Below are 17827 nucleotides of genomic sequence, written 5' to 3' on the forward strand. Positions count from 1 at the left end.
AAAGGTTATAAACAGCATGAACACAGGTGTCCAGAAGATATTAAAAGAACCAAAGGAAGACTTTTCTTTTGGAAAAATCCTTCTTAAAGATGTGGACAAAAATTTCACAGACTAAGAATATGAGGACTATGACATATTCTGTTGGAAGAATCACACATACTGGTAAGAGCATGGATTCATCAAAGAATGTTCTTAATCAATGTTCTCAAGTCTTTATCATATGTTCCTGTGCTGATCCCTTTGATAATAAATCCCTGGTGTTCATGTTTAGGTTTCTCTTGAATACGCCCATTAGCATAATAGTAACTAGCATAAGCCTTTACACTCAAAGAAGGGGGGCTGGACTGGTTATTTGGCTTCTGGTATCAAAGACTTTCTCAGAAGGCTCCTTTCCAGTTTCCTGAGGCTTGAAGCCATTGCATCCTAAGCAATATTTTTTACTTTGATACATCCATTATCTCATCAAGGTGAGTAGTGTCTCCATTGAGGCAGCTCACCACCCCTATTCACCTTCTCATTTGCTGGGATTATTGTCCAGGGCGCTCCATAAATGCTCCAAAAGTCACCCATCCATCCCACATGCTGAAAGACTTCCACAAGTGTGGAATATTCTATGGAGATCGGCAAAGTACTTGACATATTTACTTGCCATTATCCCTCTCACTCTATTGCCCACTCAACTCTTTTTTACAGTTACTCATGCTTATGATAGCATCTTTTATGCTCTTTGTTTTAAGCTTTTCATAATATACTGCATGTAGACCCGGTAGAAGGGGAGAAATTAAGGCATTTACCTTCCAGGCCATCTGCAAAGGAGCCAGCCCAAGATGCTGAGCAGGAGAACTCCAGTCACTGTTAACACAACCACAAACCAAGCTTCTGGAGCCCAGTAGTCCTCATTTCTAGTCACTAACAAGGGTGTAGGTGAAGAAACCTGAAAACAGAGAGGGGACACCAGGAGGAATCCGACAGTGCTTTAGGAGATTGGCAAAGCAAGAGAGGGAAAACCAGACCAGAGCCTTGGACGGGGCTGCCCCAAGTTGGAAGAGGACCCTCACCATCACAGGTTCTGTGCTTGTGGTGGGCACAGTGGTCATCCAAGGAATCACGTGAACAATGACAATGGCCGTGGTACTGAAGAGGGGCTCAGTAGGTCCATTGTCAGTCACACGGACCAGAAGCTCATAAGTGAGGGGGTCCAAGGGCCCATCAGACTGTAAGGAAAAGGTCTTGTGGAGTAAAATATTGCCCTTCATGTAGAACCTTCCATTGCTGTTGCCTACCAAGGAAAGGTATAAAATGGGTCACCTTCTCTGTCTCTTTTATTGGCTTTAATCCCCATTAGAACAGAGGTTTCTTCTCTCAACAGATGAATCATTCCTCTCTCCTGGGATCTAGTGCCCACCCGCTGTCTGCCAAAGCTCAGCACTGGCAATTTCTTGCTGCATCGGGTATGTGTGTATTGGAGGAAGACAAAAGAGATGACTACAGCTCCATTTTTCTCCACCTCTGCTCCCTCGGTCACCTCCCCCAGCCCCAACATGTCTCTTCCTGGGGCAAAGGGATAGGCTAAAATCTCTGAGGGGTGGGCCTGCCTTCCTCCAGCACAACAATGCCAATTGGCCTGGGGACCATGACTTTATGAGGGATGTCCTAGTTGGGTAGAGTGCTGGTTATCCACCAGCTCTGAGACTTTGAACATGGAATCTGTACATACAAGAACGAGGGGCTTATACAAAGACCAACTAGTTAGGTTTAACACTCACAGGAATCATCTAAAGTGAGACCCTGATGTTTTCTCAGATCCTACTTGAACCCACTCCTGAACTGCCTTTAGCAGTAGCTTGGAGGCCACTGTCCTAGAGTCTCTCACTCCAGGGACCTTGTGTCTCAAGGTACAAGATTTCTCCCTGGGATCTCCTGCAACTGAATTTGTCTTTAAAAGTTGATTCATTCTGCTTGCTCCAGTATATTTCATGCTAGTTGCCCTAAGCACCAGAACAACTCTCTCCTGTTATATTCTGTCCTCTCTAAAACCATTCCTCCCAAATAGGTCCAAAGGTTTAGAGTTCCAATCCACCATCCCTGACCTCCAACGATGGTGAAAGAGAATGCTGCAGGAGCTTGCTCTGGTGTGTCTCTGTCCGTGCACATCAGTTTTGTCACCTCTGCATTGGTACTTGGGGCAGAAGAGATGGTGAGCTCTTGGAAGGGGGGTTCACATTCTGGAGCATGGTCATTCACGTTCTACAAGATAGCAGGGGGTTCAGGGTCCTCCTTTCTGACTCAAAAGGAAAAGTTTCAGAGCCTGAAAGCCAACACCCCAGTCCATTTCTGGAAATGGCAGCCTTGTTTTTCCAAGTTAGCCAAAAAGAGGCAAAGGAAGTAAGTCAGGGATATTGTGAGGGGGATCTCCCAAATTCTGGGCTCAGGGGGAAACTCATCCCTCTGTTGATATAGGGAGGGAAGAGATCATTTCTAGTATGGAGTACCATAAAATATTTTCCCCAAGCTCTTGCAGTATAATAGGACTGTCAGTAGGAGGAAAGGACACCTTGGAATAAAACCATCAATGTAGCCTTTAAGGACATCTAGTCCTACTCCACTGTTTTACAGATGAGAAAACTGAGACCCAGGGAGATTTGGGAATTTGCCAAATTTAGGCCAGATATATATATCACATGGGGATCAGGACTAGGGCAGAGTTTACCTGAACCTCAATGGTGACAGTACAAGAGCCTGACCGGCGATGTGTAGGATCCTGGTCCTGGTCCCGATCGGTCAGAAAGATCACCAGCAGATATGTCTTCTGTTTTTCATAGTCCAGAGAGGTCAGAAGATGGAGTTTACCTGAGAGTTAAGAGTTTGACCTCCTCAACTTCCCAAACCCAATCCTAACTAGTATCCCAGGCTCCCTGTCTCAGAGGCATCATGGTAGGATGGAGAGCAAACTGTCTCTAGAGCCCAGTCTTGGGTCTAATACTAACTTTCTGTGTGACCAGAGATAAATCATTTAACTTTTCAGAGCTTTAGTTCCTTCTTTTGCAAAATAGAGATAATATTAACGCATTCTAGCTGTGTGACCCTGGGCAAGTCACTTAACCCCAGCCTCAGGGGAAAAAAAAAACAAAAACAAAATAGAGATAATGAAGAGGAGTTAAATGACTTACCCAGAGTTTCACGGCTAGTAAGTGTCAAGTGGCTGAGATGAGACTTGAACTCAAATCCTCCTGACTCCAAGGCCTGTGTCTATCCACCAAGCTACCTAGCTGCCCTAATAGGAGTCTTTATTAAGGCTTTTTGACAAAGCCTTGGGATAACTGACCTGAAAAGTTCTGCCTCTTAGCATTCTTATGAGAAATGTGCTTTGTAGTTTAAAATGCCAGAAAGTTGGGAATTATTAATTCCCCTCTTCTTTTCTCATCATACACATGAGGGAAGCTAGGGGAACAAAAGCTACCCCGAGGACCAGTAATAATGAGAGAAACTGGGAGGTGCCCCAAGGGACTCTTAACCTTGTTTGTGTTTGACATCTTTGGCAAAGTAAAAATCTCATGGTCCTCTTATTAGAATAATGTTTTTTAAATGCATAATGTAAAACACAGAGGATTCTCAGAATAATGTTTTTTTTTAAAATGCATAATATAAAACAGAGAAACTGATGACATGGAAATATAATTTGCAAAGTTAAAACAAAACAAAGCCAAGTTTGTGGAGTCCAAATTAAGAACCCACAACTTAGGGAAAGGGGCGTTTTCTTAAGCTTTTGGTGGAAGGTAGATACCACTTCGAGGGTCAATGTAGAAGTTAGACGATGAGTCTGAAATATGGTACTCAATGCTGTTGGGTGGATAATCACGGTCTGAGCCAAGGACAGCGCCAACCAGCTTGCCATGAGGAGCGTCTTCTCTGACCCGGAATGTGTGAGCAGGACAGATTGGAGAATACTCATTCACGGGAGTCACTGTCACCAGCACTGGCACCTGGCCTGGGTTAGGGGTGAGAGGGGGGTGGATGAGGAAGGAGGAAGCTTAATTCAGGTCATTTCTTCCCAATTTCCCACTGTGAGTAGCAACACTTAGATGCCTGTTGAAGACTGAAATGACAACCTCACCCTCAGGAAATACCTGAATTGAGGAGACCAACCCCCTATTTTGGGGAGCTCCATTCTGATGGAGGAAATCTTGTTCTTGGGGAACAGCTGGTATGAGGGGGAGATGGGGTCCCTGCCCTTTAGGAACTAAAGACTGAGGAAGAGGGAAATTCTTGCCCTTTAGAAGTCACAAGTCAGAGACAGAGACAGAGACAGAGAGACAGAGAGAAGCCCTCTCACCCCAGGAAAGTAGGGAATGGGATGAAGCCCGGGCCCAACAAGACTCACTGGTTTGGGGGGGTTGGCCACTATCAGTCACCAGGATGGTGGTCTTATACTGAACATCAGGTGCAGATGAGTCATAGTCTAATGTGTTATTCACCTGCCCAAGAGAGGAGAGAGGGGAGGAGGAAGAATCTCAGGCGCTGGACAGGTTTGCTAGCAGGGTTAATACCACGCCAAATTCAGGAGAATTATGTGTTCTGGGGACATAGAAAGCTGGAGGAGTTTCTCATGTAGTAGCACTGGGGGGAACCATCCACTCTTTACACCCCTCACCGCAGGCCTTTTGCTCTTTAACATTTCCACAAAAAGCAACCCCCATACTGAGGAGGGGTGTTGAATTAATAACACCTTACATTTATATTGTGCATTAAAGTTTGCATGTGATAACTTCTTTGCTTCTCACAACTACCCAATGAAGTAGCTTACTGTACAGATGGGGAAATAGAGCCTGGGAGATTTTTAAAAGACTTGAATTGGGTCACACAACTGGGAAGTGTCTGAGGGAGGATGTGAACCCAGTCTTCCTACCCTCAAATCTGTCTCACTATCCACTGTGCCTCCTCCTGCTATGGTAGTTCTTAGGACCCAGGTCAATCAAGACCTCTCTCCTAAAATAGGGGTACATACAGAACAGAACCTTGAACATCGATTTTTGCCATAAACATTTGTTGAAATGACTTGTGTGACCTTGGAGAAATGATATATCTAGCCTTCATTTCCTTCTTCATTCATTCATTCATTCAGCAAAATTATTAAGCATTCCCTGGGTGTAGAACATGGAGCTGGAGGAGACATCAAGTTTAGAGAGGCTCCAGTCCTAGTATACAATGGAGTATACAATTGAGAATAAAACACAAACTCAGATAACTCTAATATCTCATAATGCTTAAGGACATTAGTGAGGTTCAATGGGACAAATGCTTTCTCTGCTTCCTGTCCTTTCTACCTAAACTTGTGAGGATCAAATCAGATGATGGGTATGAAAGAGTTTGGAGGGTGTAAGAACTATACAAAAAGCCACCTACTCTTCACCCTTCCCACAGCCAGTCACAGAGCCCAGCCTTGATGGAAATCCTAGCTCTTGGCCAGTGTGTCAGGTCCAGGGCTGCCCATTCTAGAGAGGGATTCCCAGGACGAGCATCCCCTCCTGGTGATGTCCACAGAGGGGATCAGGAGGGAGGCACCTGAAGGATGGGGCCCTGCAGGCGGAAGCTGTAGTTTGACTTGGTCTCATTGGGGTGCCAGAGGCGATAATGAAAGGTGCTGTTGCTGGAGTCTGGGTCAGTGCAGGCCAGAGTCAGGAGGATGCTGCCCACGGGGATGGTCTCCGGGACCTGGGTGCTGTGGGAAAGAGGTGAAGGATGGTGTGAAGAACCAAAGTGGGGGATGTCCAAGAGGAGGATGGCGCGATAGAGAACGCTTTGGTTCTGAGTCAGAAGACAAGTTCCTTACTCTCTCTGGTTCCTGGTTTTCTTATTGTGAGGGGTGAGGGGAAGGATACAATGAAGGGGATGATCTCCAAAGCCCCCCAACTCTGGCATTCTGCTGTTGGGTAAGGATTTCAAAGAAAGTCTGATTCTTTTTGTATAGCAAAACAACTGTTTGGTCATGTATACATATATTGTATTAAATTTATACTCAAACATAGGGGAAGGGGGAAGGAGGAGAAAAATTGGAACAAAAGGTTTGGCAGTTGTCAGTGTTGTAAAATTATCTATGCATATATCTGGTAAATAAAAACTATTTAAAAAAAAAGGATTTCAAAGAGGACCCTGGGGACCCTGCACAAACAAAACTCCCCAACTCATTCTACTCCAAAAGGCTCTAAACTCCAGTCCTGGGTGGGGGAGTGGCCTCTAAAGGGCCATGAAATAAACACCTGGTAGGAGAAGAGACATCACTGTCTTGGGCCTCAGGCCACCTGGTCCTCTGCCTAGCTCTGATGATACCAGCTCTGCCTCCCAGAGCTGATCCTGGGGGCCTTTTCCCCTTCATTTCCCAACTTCAAAAATGTCCCTGATCCCTGAACCCACACATTCATTTCCCATGACCCTTTCTGGTCCCTCAGCAAATGTGATTCTTTGATTCAGAGATTTTTCTCTTCCTCAATTCTAATCACTTATCCCTATACCTCTTGCTCTTGATGCTACATTTTCTCAATTCCTTTTTCCATCAATCCATTAGTCAACAAGCCTAATAAGTAAGCCTATTAAGTGCTAGCACCCATTATCTTCTTTCTCCTCTCTTCCCTGGCTAAAGAAAGATAGATAAATAGACAGACAGAGGTAATAGATAGATAGATAGATAGATAGATAGATAGATAGATAGATAGATAGATAGATAGACAGACATCAACAACAATATTTTTTTAGCTTTTGTATAGAAAAGAAAGAATATACAAATTTAGAAATCCATACAAGGAAAAGTCAATGGAAATACAAGCACAAGAAATCTATCTTTTCTAGAGTACAAAGCCTTTAACTATTATAAAATTTCCCCCAAGCTAGTCTCTCTAGGCCATCCATATTTCCCTTGGACTAGGAATGATGTCTCTGGACAGCATGAACTGAATTCCTTAGTCTATGCTATAATCACAGGCTCACTTTCAGCCAGTCAGGAAGCCTCTTGTGGATAGTATGGATCTTAATTAGGAGAGATGAAATATGAACACAGGTATCCTGACCCCAAATTTATTATATTTTCTACTAAACTCCAGTATTTCTTTGCTTTGACCTTCCTCCAACAAAAGACAAATAAGGGAATCCCAACAGGTGCATTAGAATGATCCCTATCACCACACAAGCAGAATTCAACACAACAAACAAATAGGCTGCCCCAAACTCACAAAACACACTCATTCTTTGCATGCTGTTCCATTAGGAGAAGAACTTAAGCCCTTCGATTCTCAGGTTTGAGGGGCTTGGGAATCAGGCTTGGTGAGCTCTGGGTGGGGGGGTTCATGCAAGAGAAAGCATTCAGAAAGGTAGTCTGAGTGTTGACAACTCACACTAGCAAAGCCGGGGTGCAGCGAGGGGCCCAGGTGTTGATGGGTTGCACATTGACAGTGACACTGAGCTGAGCACTCATTGAGGGCTGAAATGGATCATAGGCCTTCACTTGTAACTGGGTGACTGCAGCCCCAGGGCTCCGCCCCAGATCCAGAGGAGCTGTGGTCCGTATCAGTCCATCCGCTGTGCAGGCAGATGGGAAGGAGTGAACCTATGGCCCAGTCCATGGCGCCCCTTTGCCCTGGTCACTTTTGCCCAGGCCCACCCCCAAACCTACAAGGGCTCACCAGAACTGATGGAATATAAGGGGCAGGGAAAAGGTTCGGTGATCTCATATCGGACATGACTGCCATTGGCTCGGACCCGGCCGACCACTCCACCAGCCACTAGATCCTCAGAGATGTTGAAGGTCTGGAATTGAATCCTGCAGGCCCCACAAATCTAAGTACCATTCCACTTACAGACCTCTTCCCTAGCATTGTCCCCAGTTTCATGCACAGAGGAACCAGACGAGAGAGGTGGCTATACATGAGCAGCCCCTTGAGACCCAGCCCAGAGCCGTACATATTCTACCTTCAGAATCCCAGATCACAAAAATTCCCAGTCAGAAAGGACTTCTGAGATCATCTAGTACTGAACAGATATCCCTGCTCAACTCAATAATCATTGAGAGATAGTATCATAGTGGACAGAGTAAGTGCTTAATAAATGCTTTTTAATTTATTCACTCATATGTACCTAAATATCAGTGCTACAAAGGAGAGTAGAATTGTGTACAAGCAAAGTTCAGGTAGAATCTCAAGTTGGAGAAGGGAGAAATCCATTTTGTCTGGAGCGTCAAGAAAGGCTTCCTGAGATAGTACTTTATGTGAGTTTTAAAGGAAGAAAAGGATTTAACAAAGGAAAATGGGGAAGAGGAGAGGAAATCCATTTGAAGCATTCTGGGACAATACAGAACCCACCAATTCTCAGCCTCACGTTATCTTGGGGACTGGGCTTGGTGGGCTCTGGGTAGTAGGATTTTCATGTAAGAGGAGGCATTCTGGAATAACACAAGCATATAACACAATGCTTATAACTTACAGTATTCATTATATGTCTTTATATTTATATTATAATTTTATATTTATAATAAAGTCAGTAGATAGAATACTGGCCCAGGAGACAGGAGGATCTGAGTTCAAATTCAGCCTCAGATACATAACATTTACTATCTGTGTGATCCTGGCCAAGACAATTGCCTCATAAAAAATAACAAGAAAAAAGAACCCAACAAATATATTTACAATAACCATATGGATAAAATTATGCTAATATAATGACTCTTATTATACAGAGGAAGAGACAGAGGTTTGGAGAAATAGACTTACCTTCCTGGGTTTTGTTTCTTCATCTGGAAAATGGGGGAGTAAGAAGAGATGGATCTCAAGGTTCCTTTCATCTCTAAATCTGGGACCCTGTGTGATCCTGTGAGTGATCCCCAAAGCCACACAGACCTAGCCCTCCTTACCTCTCTGTACTATGTCAGAGAGAGAAGAGAGTGAAAATGGGGGGCCTAGAGAGGTCTAGTTGGGCTGGAAGAAAGAGTGGGATGAGATAGTTTGGAGGAGTGAAAGGTAATTAGAATGGAATTTTGAATGCCAGAAGCAGGAGTTTATGCTTCATTCAAAAGGCAAGAGAAGATGTTCCAGACAGTAGTATGGAAGACAGGCAGAGAAGGAATGGATTAGAAGCTAAGAGACCAGTGATCTTCCCCTAAAGCGATGAGGAATTCATTGATATCAAGTTCTTCCATTCATCTTTTGAACAGTTCTAATCATTCAGAAGTTCATAGTTACATGGAACTCAGTAACTACTGTTGGAATAAAATAGGATGTGTCTCTTTTTCTTAGTAAGACCATTAAAATATTATATATATATATATATATATACATATATATATATATATGTTTGTATGTATGTATGTATGTATATTTAAGCTGCCTAGCAACCTAAAGAACTTTTTTTAGGGAAAACTTCTTGAAAGAGCTGGGATTTGAGTGAGGCTTTAATAGATGGATAGGAATTGGATAAGGGAAAAGATAGAAGCATGGAAGGCAACCTAAGCCATTTAAGGATATATTCAGAATGGAAGCAGAAACTGATTCACTTAGATTGAGAGTAGAGTGTGCAAAGCTAAGAAATAAAGCTGGAAAGATAAAGTGGGATCAGACACTGAAGGCCTTGAAGGCCAAGTACAGGAGTTTTAGAAGCAGTAGGGAGCCAGGTTGTCAGTTCTATTCATAAGGAGGATGGTTTTGGGGAGTGGTATGAAGGATTGCAAGACCTTTTTCCTACCTTCTCTTTGGAGCTCTGGTAGAAGAAATCATAAGATTGAGATCTAAAGCTAGACTGGAGCTCCAAGGCCATCAGGTTCAACCCTCTCCCCCTTCCCATCCCATTAGTGGAGGGATCCAAGCAGCTTTTAAGAGGCTCTAGACAACATGAATAACATGCTTCAGAAAGATTTGACTCCAGAACCAGCACTCTATACATTGGACCACATGGTCTCCCTCCCATCCCCGTGCCTCCAAATCCCCAGACTAGAAAATTGGTCCTAGTATAAGTGAGGACATATCAAGGCGGGGTGTCAGAGAGGGGCTGCTCCTGGAGCTGCAGCTTAGGCCATACTCCTTGCCTTACCCAGGATGTAGGACTCAGCTCTAGCCCCATAGAGGAGAGGATCCCTACCCGAAGGAGATCTGATTGGGAGGATTGGGCAGAACCTCCACAGTCAGGGTCCCCTGGCATCTCTTGCCTTGTCCATCAGTCACCAAGATCTTCAGCTGGAAGTGCTAGCGGTGAGACCCAGGAGAAAACCAAAATGGGTCTGTCACACAGATAGAAACCCCACCATGATAACATCCACTCATTCATTCACCCCTGCAATATATACTATGCAGGTCTAGAGGACACTCAAAGGTAAGACTCACTTTCTGCCCTTCCGAAGTTTGGACTTTTATTGGGTTAACAAACTCCTCCCTTGATTTAATGAACTGATGCTAAATGAAGTGAGTGGAACCAAGAGATTGCGTGTGGATCACAACATAATGTTTTCACCTTTGTTGTTGTTTACTTGCTTGCTTGTTTTTTTCCTCAATTTTTTCCTTTTTGATCTGATTTTCCTTGTGCAGTATGATAAGTATAAAATATGTTTAGCAGAATTGTACATGTTTAATCTCTTTATTGGATCACTTGCTGTCTAGGAGAGGGAAGAGGTGAGGAGGAAGGGGAAAAATTTTGGAACACAAAGTTTTTTAGGGGTGAATGTTTAAAACTATCTTTGCATGTATTTTGAAAAATAAAAGGCTATTATTATTTTAAAAAAAAAAACCTCTCTTAAAATATAATTCCCCTAGGAAGGACTGACACATTAAACTATTGGTTATTTATTCTGTGGAAGTCTGGGGTGAAGAGAGTAAGGAAAGCTAAGTTTAAAGGCTGGCTCATCCATTTACTACCTGTAGGGACCTTCTCTGAAATTTTCTCTTCTATAAAAAAGTTTTCTGTTCTATAAAATGAGGATAATAACACTGGTCTTAAGCACCTTAAATTAGATAATATTCATAATGCCCTTTGTAAGTTATAAATAAATAAATAAATGTCAGCTGATAATTCTTTTTATTATTACACCTTAGTGTGCATTGACTTAGTCACAGGGTTATAGATTTAAAATTAGGAGGGAACCTCTCTCTCAAAATTAGAGCTGGGGAAACTGAAGCACTAAGTGATTTTTTTTCTGGGGCCCCACAACTAGTAAGTGTTCAAGGTAGGATTTAAACTGAAGTCTTATTGATTTCAAGGCTTTGCCTTTCTATAACTCCCAGGTGCCTGACTCTTAATAAGCTGTTTTTCTCTAGAGTAATTAAACTTCCAGACCTTATAATTTTTATGAGGGAAGAATGAGAAGAGAATCCTTTGAAACCTGGAGGTTGTTTTTGATTCTTCCCTTTCCCTCCCTTATCTATTCAAGTACTTCTCCTCTGTTCCCAGCCTTTCCCCGCACTTCCCATCATTCCTCCCACCTTCTGGGGTTCCCATAAACCTACCTCAGTGTCTCATCCATTTCCCCCACCCCCAGCAAGCAATACTCACCTTGTAGGCACTGCCAATGAGACCCTGGCTAGGGGCTAGCACTTGCCCCAGTTCATTGATAGAGAAGGAGGCGGTGTCCTGAGGGCTTGTGATTGTCATCTGTGAGGCAAAGAGCTGGAGTGGGGAAAAGGGACCCCGAATCTTCTCCTTTAAGCCCATCCCACCCCAACTTCACTGTCAGAGGGAAAGAAGTCTGTATCCAGAATCAGAGGATCTTCATCTCTGATACTTAGTAACCAAGTAAACTGGAGCAACTCACTTAACCTCAATTTCCTCATCTGTAAACTGGGAAAATTCTATAGTTACCTATCTGCCCATCTTTTCCTCTGTTCTCTTTTATATAGCTGCTCACTATCCCAGAGCATGAACTAGGTCTTATTATTATCCCTAATATATAATAATATATGTAATATATAATATGATGACTATACATTAGATGAAATAATTTTACAATTTTATATAATATAATAATGTTACAATATTATACATTTTATATATGATATTATATAATAACACAATATTGTTTGTTGTTCGGTTATTTTTCAGTCATATCTGACCCTTCATGACCCCATTTGGGGTTTCCTTGGCAAAGACACTAGAGTGCTTCTCCATTTCCTTCTTCAACACAGATGAGGGAACTGAGGCAAGCAGGGTTAAGTGGCTTGCTCCGGATCACACAGCTACTAAGTATCTGAGGTCACATTGGAACTCAGGTCTTCCTGACTCCAGACCTGCCGCAATGTTATTATGTATCATTAATGATAAAAATTAACATTTAGGTAAGGCTTTAAGGTTTGCAAGATGCTTTAACTTTTATCATCTCACTTGATCTTTACAACAACCCAGTACAATAGATGCTACTATTATCCCCATTTTACAGATAAGGAAACTGAAGCTCAGAGAGGGTAGATGATTTGTTCAGGATCACAAAACTAGTAAGCCTCCAGACACCAACACTAGCCTTCCAGACCTGATGCTCTCTCCACCAGACTAGACCATCCCAATGACCACCTGATCATCAGGCCTTGATGGCCCTCACAATCACCCTTCCTTTCAATGTCTCTGGAATTCTTTGCCTGGCTGCCTGGGGCTTAGAGAGGGCTAGTCCTTGCTCACTCCTCTCCCCCTGGTCCCGGGCTCTACGTTCCCACAAGCTCACCTTGACACCAGTCAGACCCCTGCCGAGCAGCACCACGTAGATCAGGGACTGGGGCTCCACAGTCTCCAGAACCTGCACCTTGTCCCCAGCTGCCTCAAGCAAGAAGATCACAGGATTGAAAGGATAGAGAGGACCTTAGAAGCGATCCAGTCTAATTTCTTCATTTTGCAGACGAGGTTATGAGAATGGTAGATTAGAAGCCAGATCCTCTGCCTCCCACTCAGGGCTTCTTTCATTCTAACCCATCTCCTCTGCCCTATTTCACTATTAGCTCACTAGATCCCCCTCCCTCTCTTTTCTTCCCAGGTGCCAAAAAAGGGATTTTGCAAAAGGCCTGGGAACAGGTGGCACCTGCACCCTTCCCCATGTGCCAGAAGAGCTATGGAGAGAGTCCAGGTAGCTCCGAACCATTGTGCTGGGGCCGGCTGAGGCAAAGCTCCCACGGGCCCGTGTCTGCCCGTATCTGTCTTACCTGGGCTGGCGAAGCGCTCTGGACACACGGGGTGCCCCTTGGCTTTAAACACTTCCACCGACAGCGGGAAACTCCAGGTTTCTTTCATGCACGTGAGCTTCAGATTGAGCTGGTAGTGGTTCACCTGCCGGGCATCCAGCCTGGCTGCACTGCTCAAGGTCACCTGGGGTAAGTGTGACAGTGTCCACTGAGCACCCCACGGCTGCTACAGTAGACAGAGCGCTACCCCTGCAGTCAGCTCAAAGCTCATCTAAGACACTTAGTAGCTTTGACTGGCTCCCTCAGTATTCTTATCTGTAAAATGGGGATAATAACAGCACCTATTTCCAAGAGGCCACTAGGTGGCACCATGGGGCACAGAATACCAGTCTGGAGTCAGGAATTTAAATTTGATCTCAGACACTTCCTAGCTGTGGGATCCTGAGCAAATCACTTAACCCCTTTTCCCTCAGTTACCTCCTCTGTAAAATGAGCTGGAGAATAAAATGGCCAACCATGCCAGCATCTCTGCCAAGAAAAGCCCAAATGGGATCCCAGAGTCAAATATGAGTGGAAAACGACCAAGATAATATTTGTAAAGTATTTCATGAGACCATCGGTTAATGTTGTTACTAGAAGGATTGGGAGTCTCCGAAGAACCAGAGAATGCTGCAGTTGGACTCGGTTTCCACTATTTATCAGCGATGTAACAACTAAACTTAACACCTGATTAATTAACAAGAAGAGTTAGTTTAAATGAGAAGCTTCAGGATGCACCTTGTTAACAACCATGGCAATTACTAGAGAAAGGAACTCCTTTCTCCCTTAACTTTGTCCAAGAAGCAGTAGTACAGTGACTTGGGCTATTATCACATCAGAAATGGAGGATTTCAGGGCATATTTTATGCCAAATAGTTGTGTGTGTATGTGTGTGTGTGTGTGTGTGTGTGTGTGTGTGTGTGTGCTCTTGCCCTGTTTTAAAATTTAACCTTTAAAACCGTCAAGCCAAACATTATGAGGTGTTAAAAATCTGGCTAAGAAGTGATTTCTTCATAAGCATTTTGCAGCCTTTCCCATCCCATTCTCTGCAACTCCCCACTGCTCTTTCCTCCCTGTCTTTCACACGCTTGCTCCTCTGGCCCTCGCTCATGGCTCTGAAGGCTGTCTTGTCCAGCCTTCTTCAATCCTTCCCATATAAGGATCCTTGGATGAGAGATGCGATGGGGTGGGACAGATTCTGAATCAAATGGGCTGCAAAAATAGAAACAATCTTTTTTAAAAAGTTAGAATTATCCTGCTCAGTACATGTCCTTCTTCCATTCTCAAACCTCAGTCCATTCCCAGGAACTCACAATTGGAAGTAGCTATACCTTAAAAGGTGTCCTGAAGGCTCTGCCTGAGAGTCGGTGGCTAGGGGAACAGGTGGGAGCTGGCATATTGGGCTCTCTTTAAGCCTTTTCATCTATAAAATAAGAAGTTTGGACTAGACTGATCTTGCTCAGTTATTTTTCAGTTATATCTGACTTGTCGTGACCCTATTTGGAGTTTTCTTGACAAATATACTTGTGGTTGGTTATTTCTTTCTCCAGCTCATTTTACAGATGAGGACATTGAAGCATGTAGAAGAAATGAACCCAAATCTACAAGATCCTATCCTAGTCAGTATCTAAGATATTTCTTTCTCCTCCTTCCTTCCCTAGCTCCCCAGAATCACGCATCCTTAAGTAAGAGTTGATAGGATGTTTGTTGGAAGTCAGCCCTGCTTCTCTTAGACTTCCTTAACCACCCCAAACCCAGCCTCTCGTACCTTTGCCAAATACTGCATGTAATATCCCGATAAGCTGGGCTGGTTAAAGAAGGGGCTGGGGGGAATCACACTGTAGAGCTCCAGGGTAGGTGGGCAGGAGCAGTTGAAGAAGAACGTGTGGATGACCGAGCCGGGTTCCTGTGTCTCAGAGATATTCACAATCCAGGGCAGCCTCAGCATGCCTGCACCCAAACCACAACTCAGTAATCTAGACTCCTTCTCCCCTATGCATCCCCAAGGTAGTTGAGAAGCATCATAGGAGCCCAGGTAGTTGAACTAGAGTCAGAGGACCTGGGTGAAAATCCTGGTTTAGCTACATACCATCTGTGAAACTCAGAAAATCACGTACTCTGGGATTCAGTTTTCCTGTCTGTGAAATGGGAGCATTAGATTACTATTCTACAATTGATGATTCTCTCACCTGTACCTCAGATCATAAAGAAAGAAGTTTATTCCTGGCCCTAATGAAAAGATATCAAACAGGTCATGTGACTTCTTAAAGCCTTGGTTTTCTTCCCCAAACTCTTCATTTTACAGGAGGGGAAACTAAGTCCCAAAGGAAAGGATAATAAAAATGATAGCAAACATTTATATAGCAATTTAAGGTTTGCAAAAAATGATAGCTAAAATTTATATAGTACCTGTCATGTATGAGCCTGGCACTGTGTTAAGAGCTTTATAAATATTATCTTATTTAATCCTTATAAATAGATAATCCTTATAAGATATAATCCTTATTATCCCCATTCTATAGATGAGGAAAGTAAAATAGACAAGAGATTAAGTGACTTGCCCAGAGTCACATAGCCAGTGAGTTTCCAAGGCTGGATTTGAACTCAGATCTTCATGACCCCAAGCTCAGTTACTCTGTCTACTGCACACCTAGTTGCCTACTGTACTCTATGTATATTATCTCATTTTATACCACCCTATGAGATATAATGCCTGATACACATTAAGCACTTAATAAATACTAATTGACTGAGATATGTTACTACAACCTGTATTTTACAGATGAAAAAGCTGGGTCAGAGAGAAGAAGTGACTTGACCAGAGTTACACAAACCAGGTTTTCCTGATTTCAAATCCAACACTATTCCCTAGGTCACCAAGCTATCAGATTTACATTTTCAATGGAAAAGTTAAATGATATTCAAGTCCTAACTCCAAACATAGAATTCTTCTCAGTATAACATATAATTCCCAGAGTGAGGGGTGGAAGGTGGAAATCTCTGTCAAGTGATAAGGGGGCCCTTGGGAAAGGCAATACTCAAAGGCAGTTACGTTGGGGAGATCAGAAGGCTCCAGGGGACTCAGAGGTTGGTGCTGTAGTTCACTCTTGGACCTCCTTCCTTTTTTTCTTGCCTTTAGTCTCATTCCCACCTTAGGGACCTCCCCAGGAGGATCGCTTACCTCTCAAATCTGAGGCTGTCCAGGAAGAAATCAGTTCACTGACTACGCTCTTGCAATTGTCCACGTTCATTAAACCCAAGGCACCTTCAGAGACAAGAATTGGTTTTGACTGGGGGTGGGGAATAAAGGAAAATGGCCATACCTCAGGAGAGACCCTTACCCTTGCCCTTCCTACCCTCAAGTGCTCCATACCCCAAATTTCCAGGACAAAAATGAGCCTCAAAAGATAGAACAGCTTCATGTTGGGGCCGATAACTGAAAGGATGACTTGTACTCCCTCATTTGAAGCCTCTGTCTGTTAGCTGGTGTTTGCCATACCCACAAGGTTGCCAGGCTGCATTGCCTGGGAGCTGGGGGTGGGCAGGACTCCTAGCGAGTCCCTGATCTGAGTCACCACCCTCCCCTGCCTCACCCTGCTCCACCCCTGCTTTAGGTTCAGAAAAATCCCTGGGTATAATCACCTGTCCTTCGTTCCCTAGTTTGTGAACTTCATTCTCTTCTCACCTCCTGGGGCTCAGAAGGACAGGTATGAGTGTCTCCATGTCATAGATGTAAAGACTAAGACTCAGGTAAGGAAGATAACCATCTCCTCAGTAAAAGTGTTGGGATGAGATTATCACTTGGAGGTCCCACTGGTCCCTCAAACTCAACCTGTTCTTCCTTCTCACTTCACTTTCTGTCTATTGAATCATCATTCCCCTTCCTTCACTTCTCTGTCCCTTTAGAGAACATGACCAAGAGGAACCCAGTTAAAATTAACAAGGTCAAAGGATATAACTTAAGCCCTGGTATTGAAAATATCTCTCTACAGGACAAGGATACTTAACCTGGGTCCCCTGAACAAAGAGTCCATGAATAAATTTGAAGGGGTTCATGAACTTGAATGGGAAAAATTATATCTTTATTTTTACTAGCTTATAAATGAAATTTATATTTCCTTCAATTATTTTTTAAAAGCATGAGACAGTTTGTTACTCTTTTATTTATTTATTTTTTTGGTTACAAATTCTCTTCCTCCCATACTCCCTTTCATAATAATAAGCAGACAAGAAAAGCAAAAGTTATTACAAATACAAAAACAAAAACATTTCTGCGTGGGCCATGTCCCATCTCCCTTCCTTCCTCCCCAAAGAAAGAGGAAAAAATGCTTCAATCTGTATTCTCAGTCCATCAGTTCTCTCTGGAGGTGGATATCATGTTTCATTATGAGTCCTTTCTAGCTATGTTAGGTCATTGTGTTGTCCATTACTACATATTTTCACAATTGATAATCTTTTCAATGTTGTTATTACTATTTAGATTGTTCCCTTGGTTCTGCTCACTTTACATTCATCAATCAGTTCATACAAATCTTCCCAAGTTTGTAGTAAACCATCTTGTTTCTTACAGTACAAGTATATATATCATCACATATATTTGTGTGTATGTGCATGTACATCATAACTTGTTCAGTTATTCTTCAATTTATGGACTCAGT

General features: G+C 43.2%; 1 protein-coding gene across 3 annotated transcripts in view; it reads right to left on the reverse strand.

The window, feature by feature from the left end:
• Nucleotides 1–16675, reverse strand: part of CDHR4 (cadherin related family member 4) — a 35576-nt gene extending 18901 nt beyond the window's left edge. The window contains exons 1-16 of one of the 3 annotated variants that reach the window (XM_074283281.1): nucleotides 16543–16675; nucleotides 16351–16434; nucleotides 14938–15119; nucleotides 13152–13314; nucleotides 12680–12768; nucleotides 11521–11619; nucleotides 10117–10220; nucleotides 7674–7810; nucleotides 7386–7569; nucleotides 5563–5719; nucleotides 4382–4475; nucleotides 3785–3988; nucleotides 2711–2850; nucleotides 2091–2247; nucleotides 1059–1279; nucleotides 795–934 (exon numbers count right to left, since the gene is read on the reverse strand). In XM_074283281.1, the coding sequence (XP_074139382.1) occupies nucleotides 795–934; nucleotides 1059–1279; nucleotides 2091–2247; nucleotides 2711–2850; nucleotides 3785–3988; nucleotides 4382–4475; nucleotides 5563–5719; nucleotides 7386–7569; nucleotides 7674–7810; nucleotides 10117–10220; nucleotides 11521–11619; nucleotides 12680–12768; nucleotides 13152–13314; nucleotides 14938–15119; nucleotides 16351–16434; nucleotides 16543–16591 (2204 nt within the window). In that variant the 5' untranslated portion in view covers nucleotides 16592–16675. Of the gene's footprint in view, nucleotides 1–794; nucleotides 935–1058; nucleotides 1280–2090; nucleotides 2248–2710; nucleotides 2851–3784; nucleotides 3989–4381; nucleotides 4476–5562; nucleotides 5720–7385; nucleotides 7570–7673; nucleotides 7811–10116; nucleotides 10221–11520; nucleotides 11620–12679; nucleotides 12769–13151; nucleotides 13315–14937; nucleotides 15120–16350; nucleotides 16460–16525 lie in introns of all 3 variants that reach the window. The other 2 variants (XM_074283284.1, XM_074283282.1) reach the window with 2 other exon arrangements.
• Between the last annotated feature and the right edge of the window lie 1152 nt (nucleotides 16676–17827).

Source organism: Sminthopsis crassicaudata, chromosome 1, assembly GCF_048593235.1.
Source record: "Sminthopsis crassicaudata isolate SCR6 chromosome 1, ASM4859323v1, whole genome shotgun sequence".
Taxonomy (NCBI): Eukaryota; Metazoa; Chordata; class Mammalia; order Dasyuromorphia; family Dasyuridae; genus Sminthopsis; species Sminthopsis crassicaudata.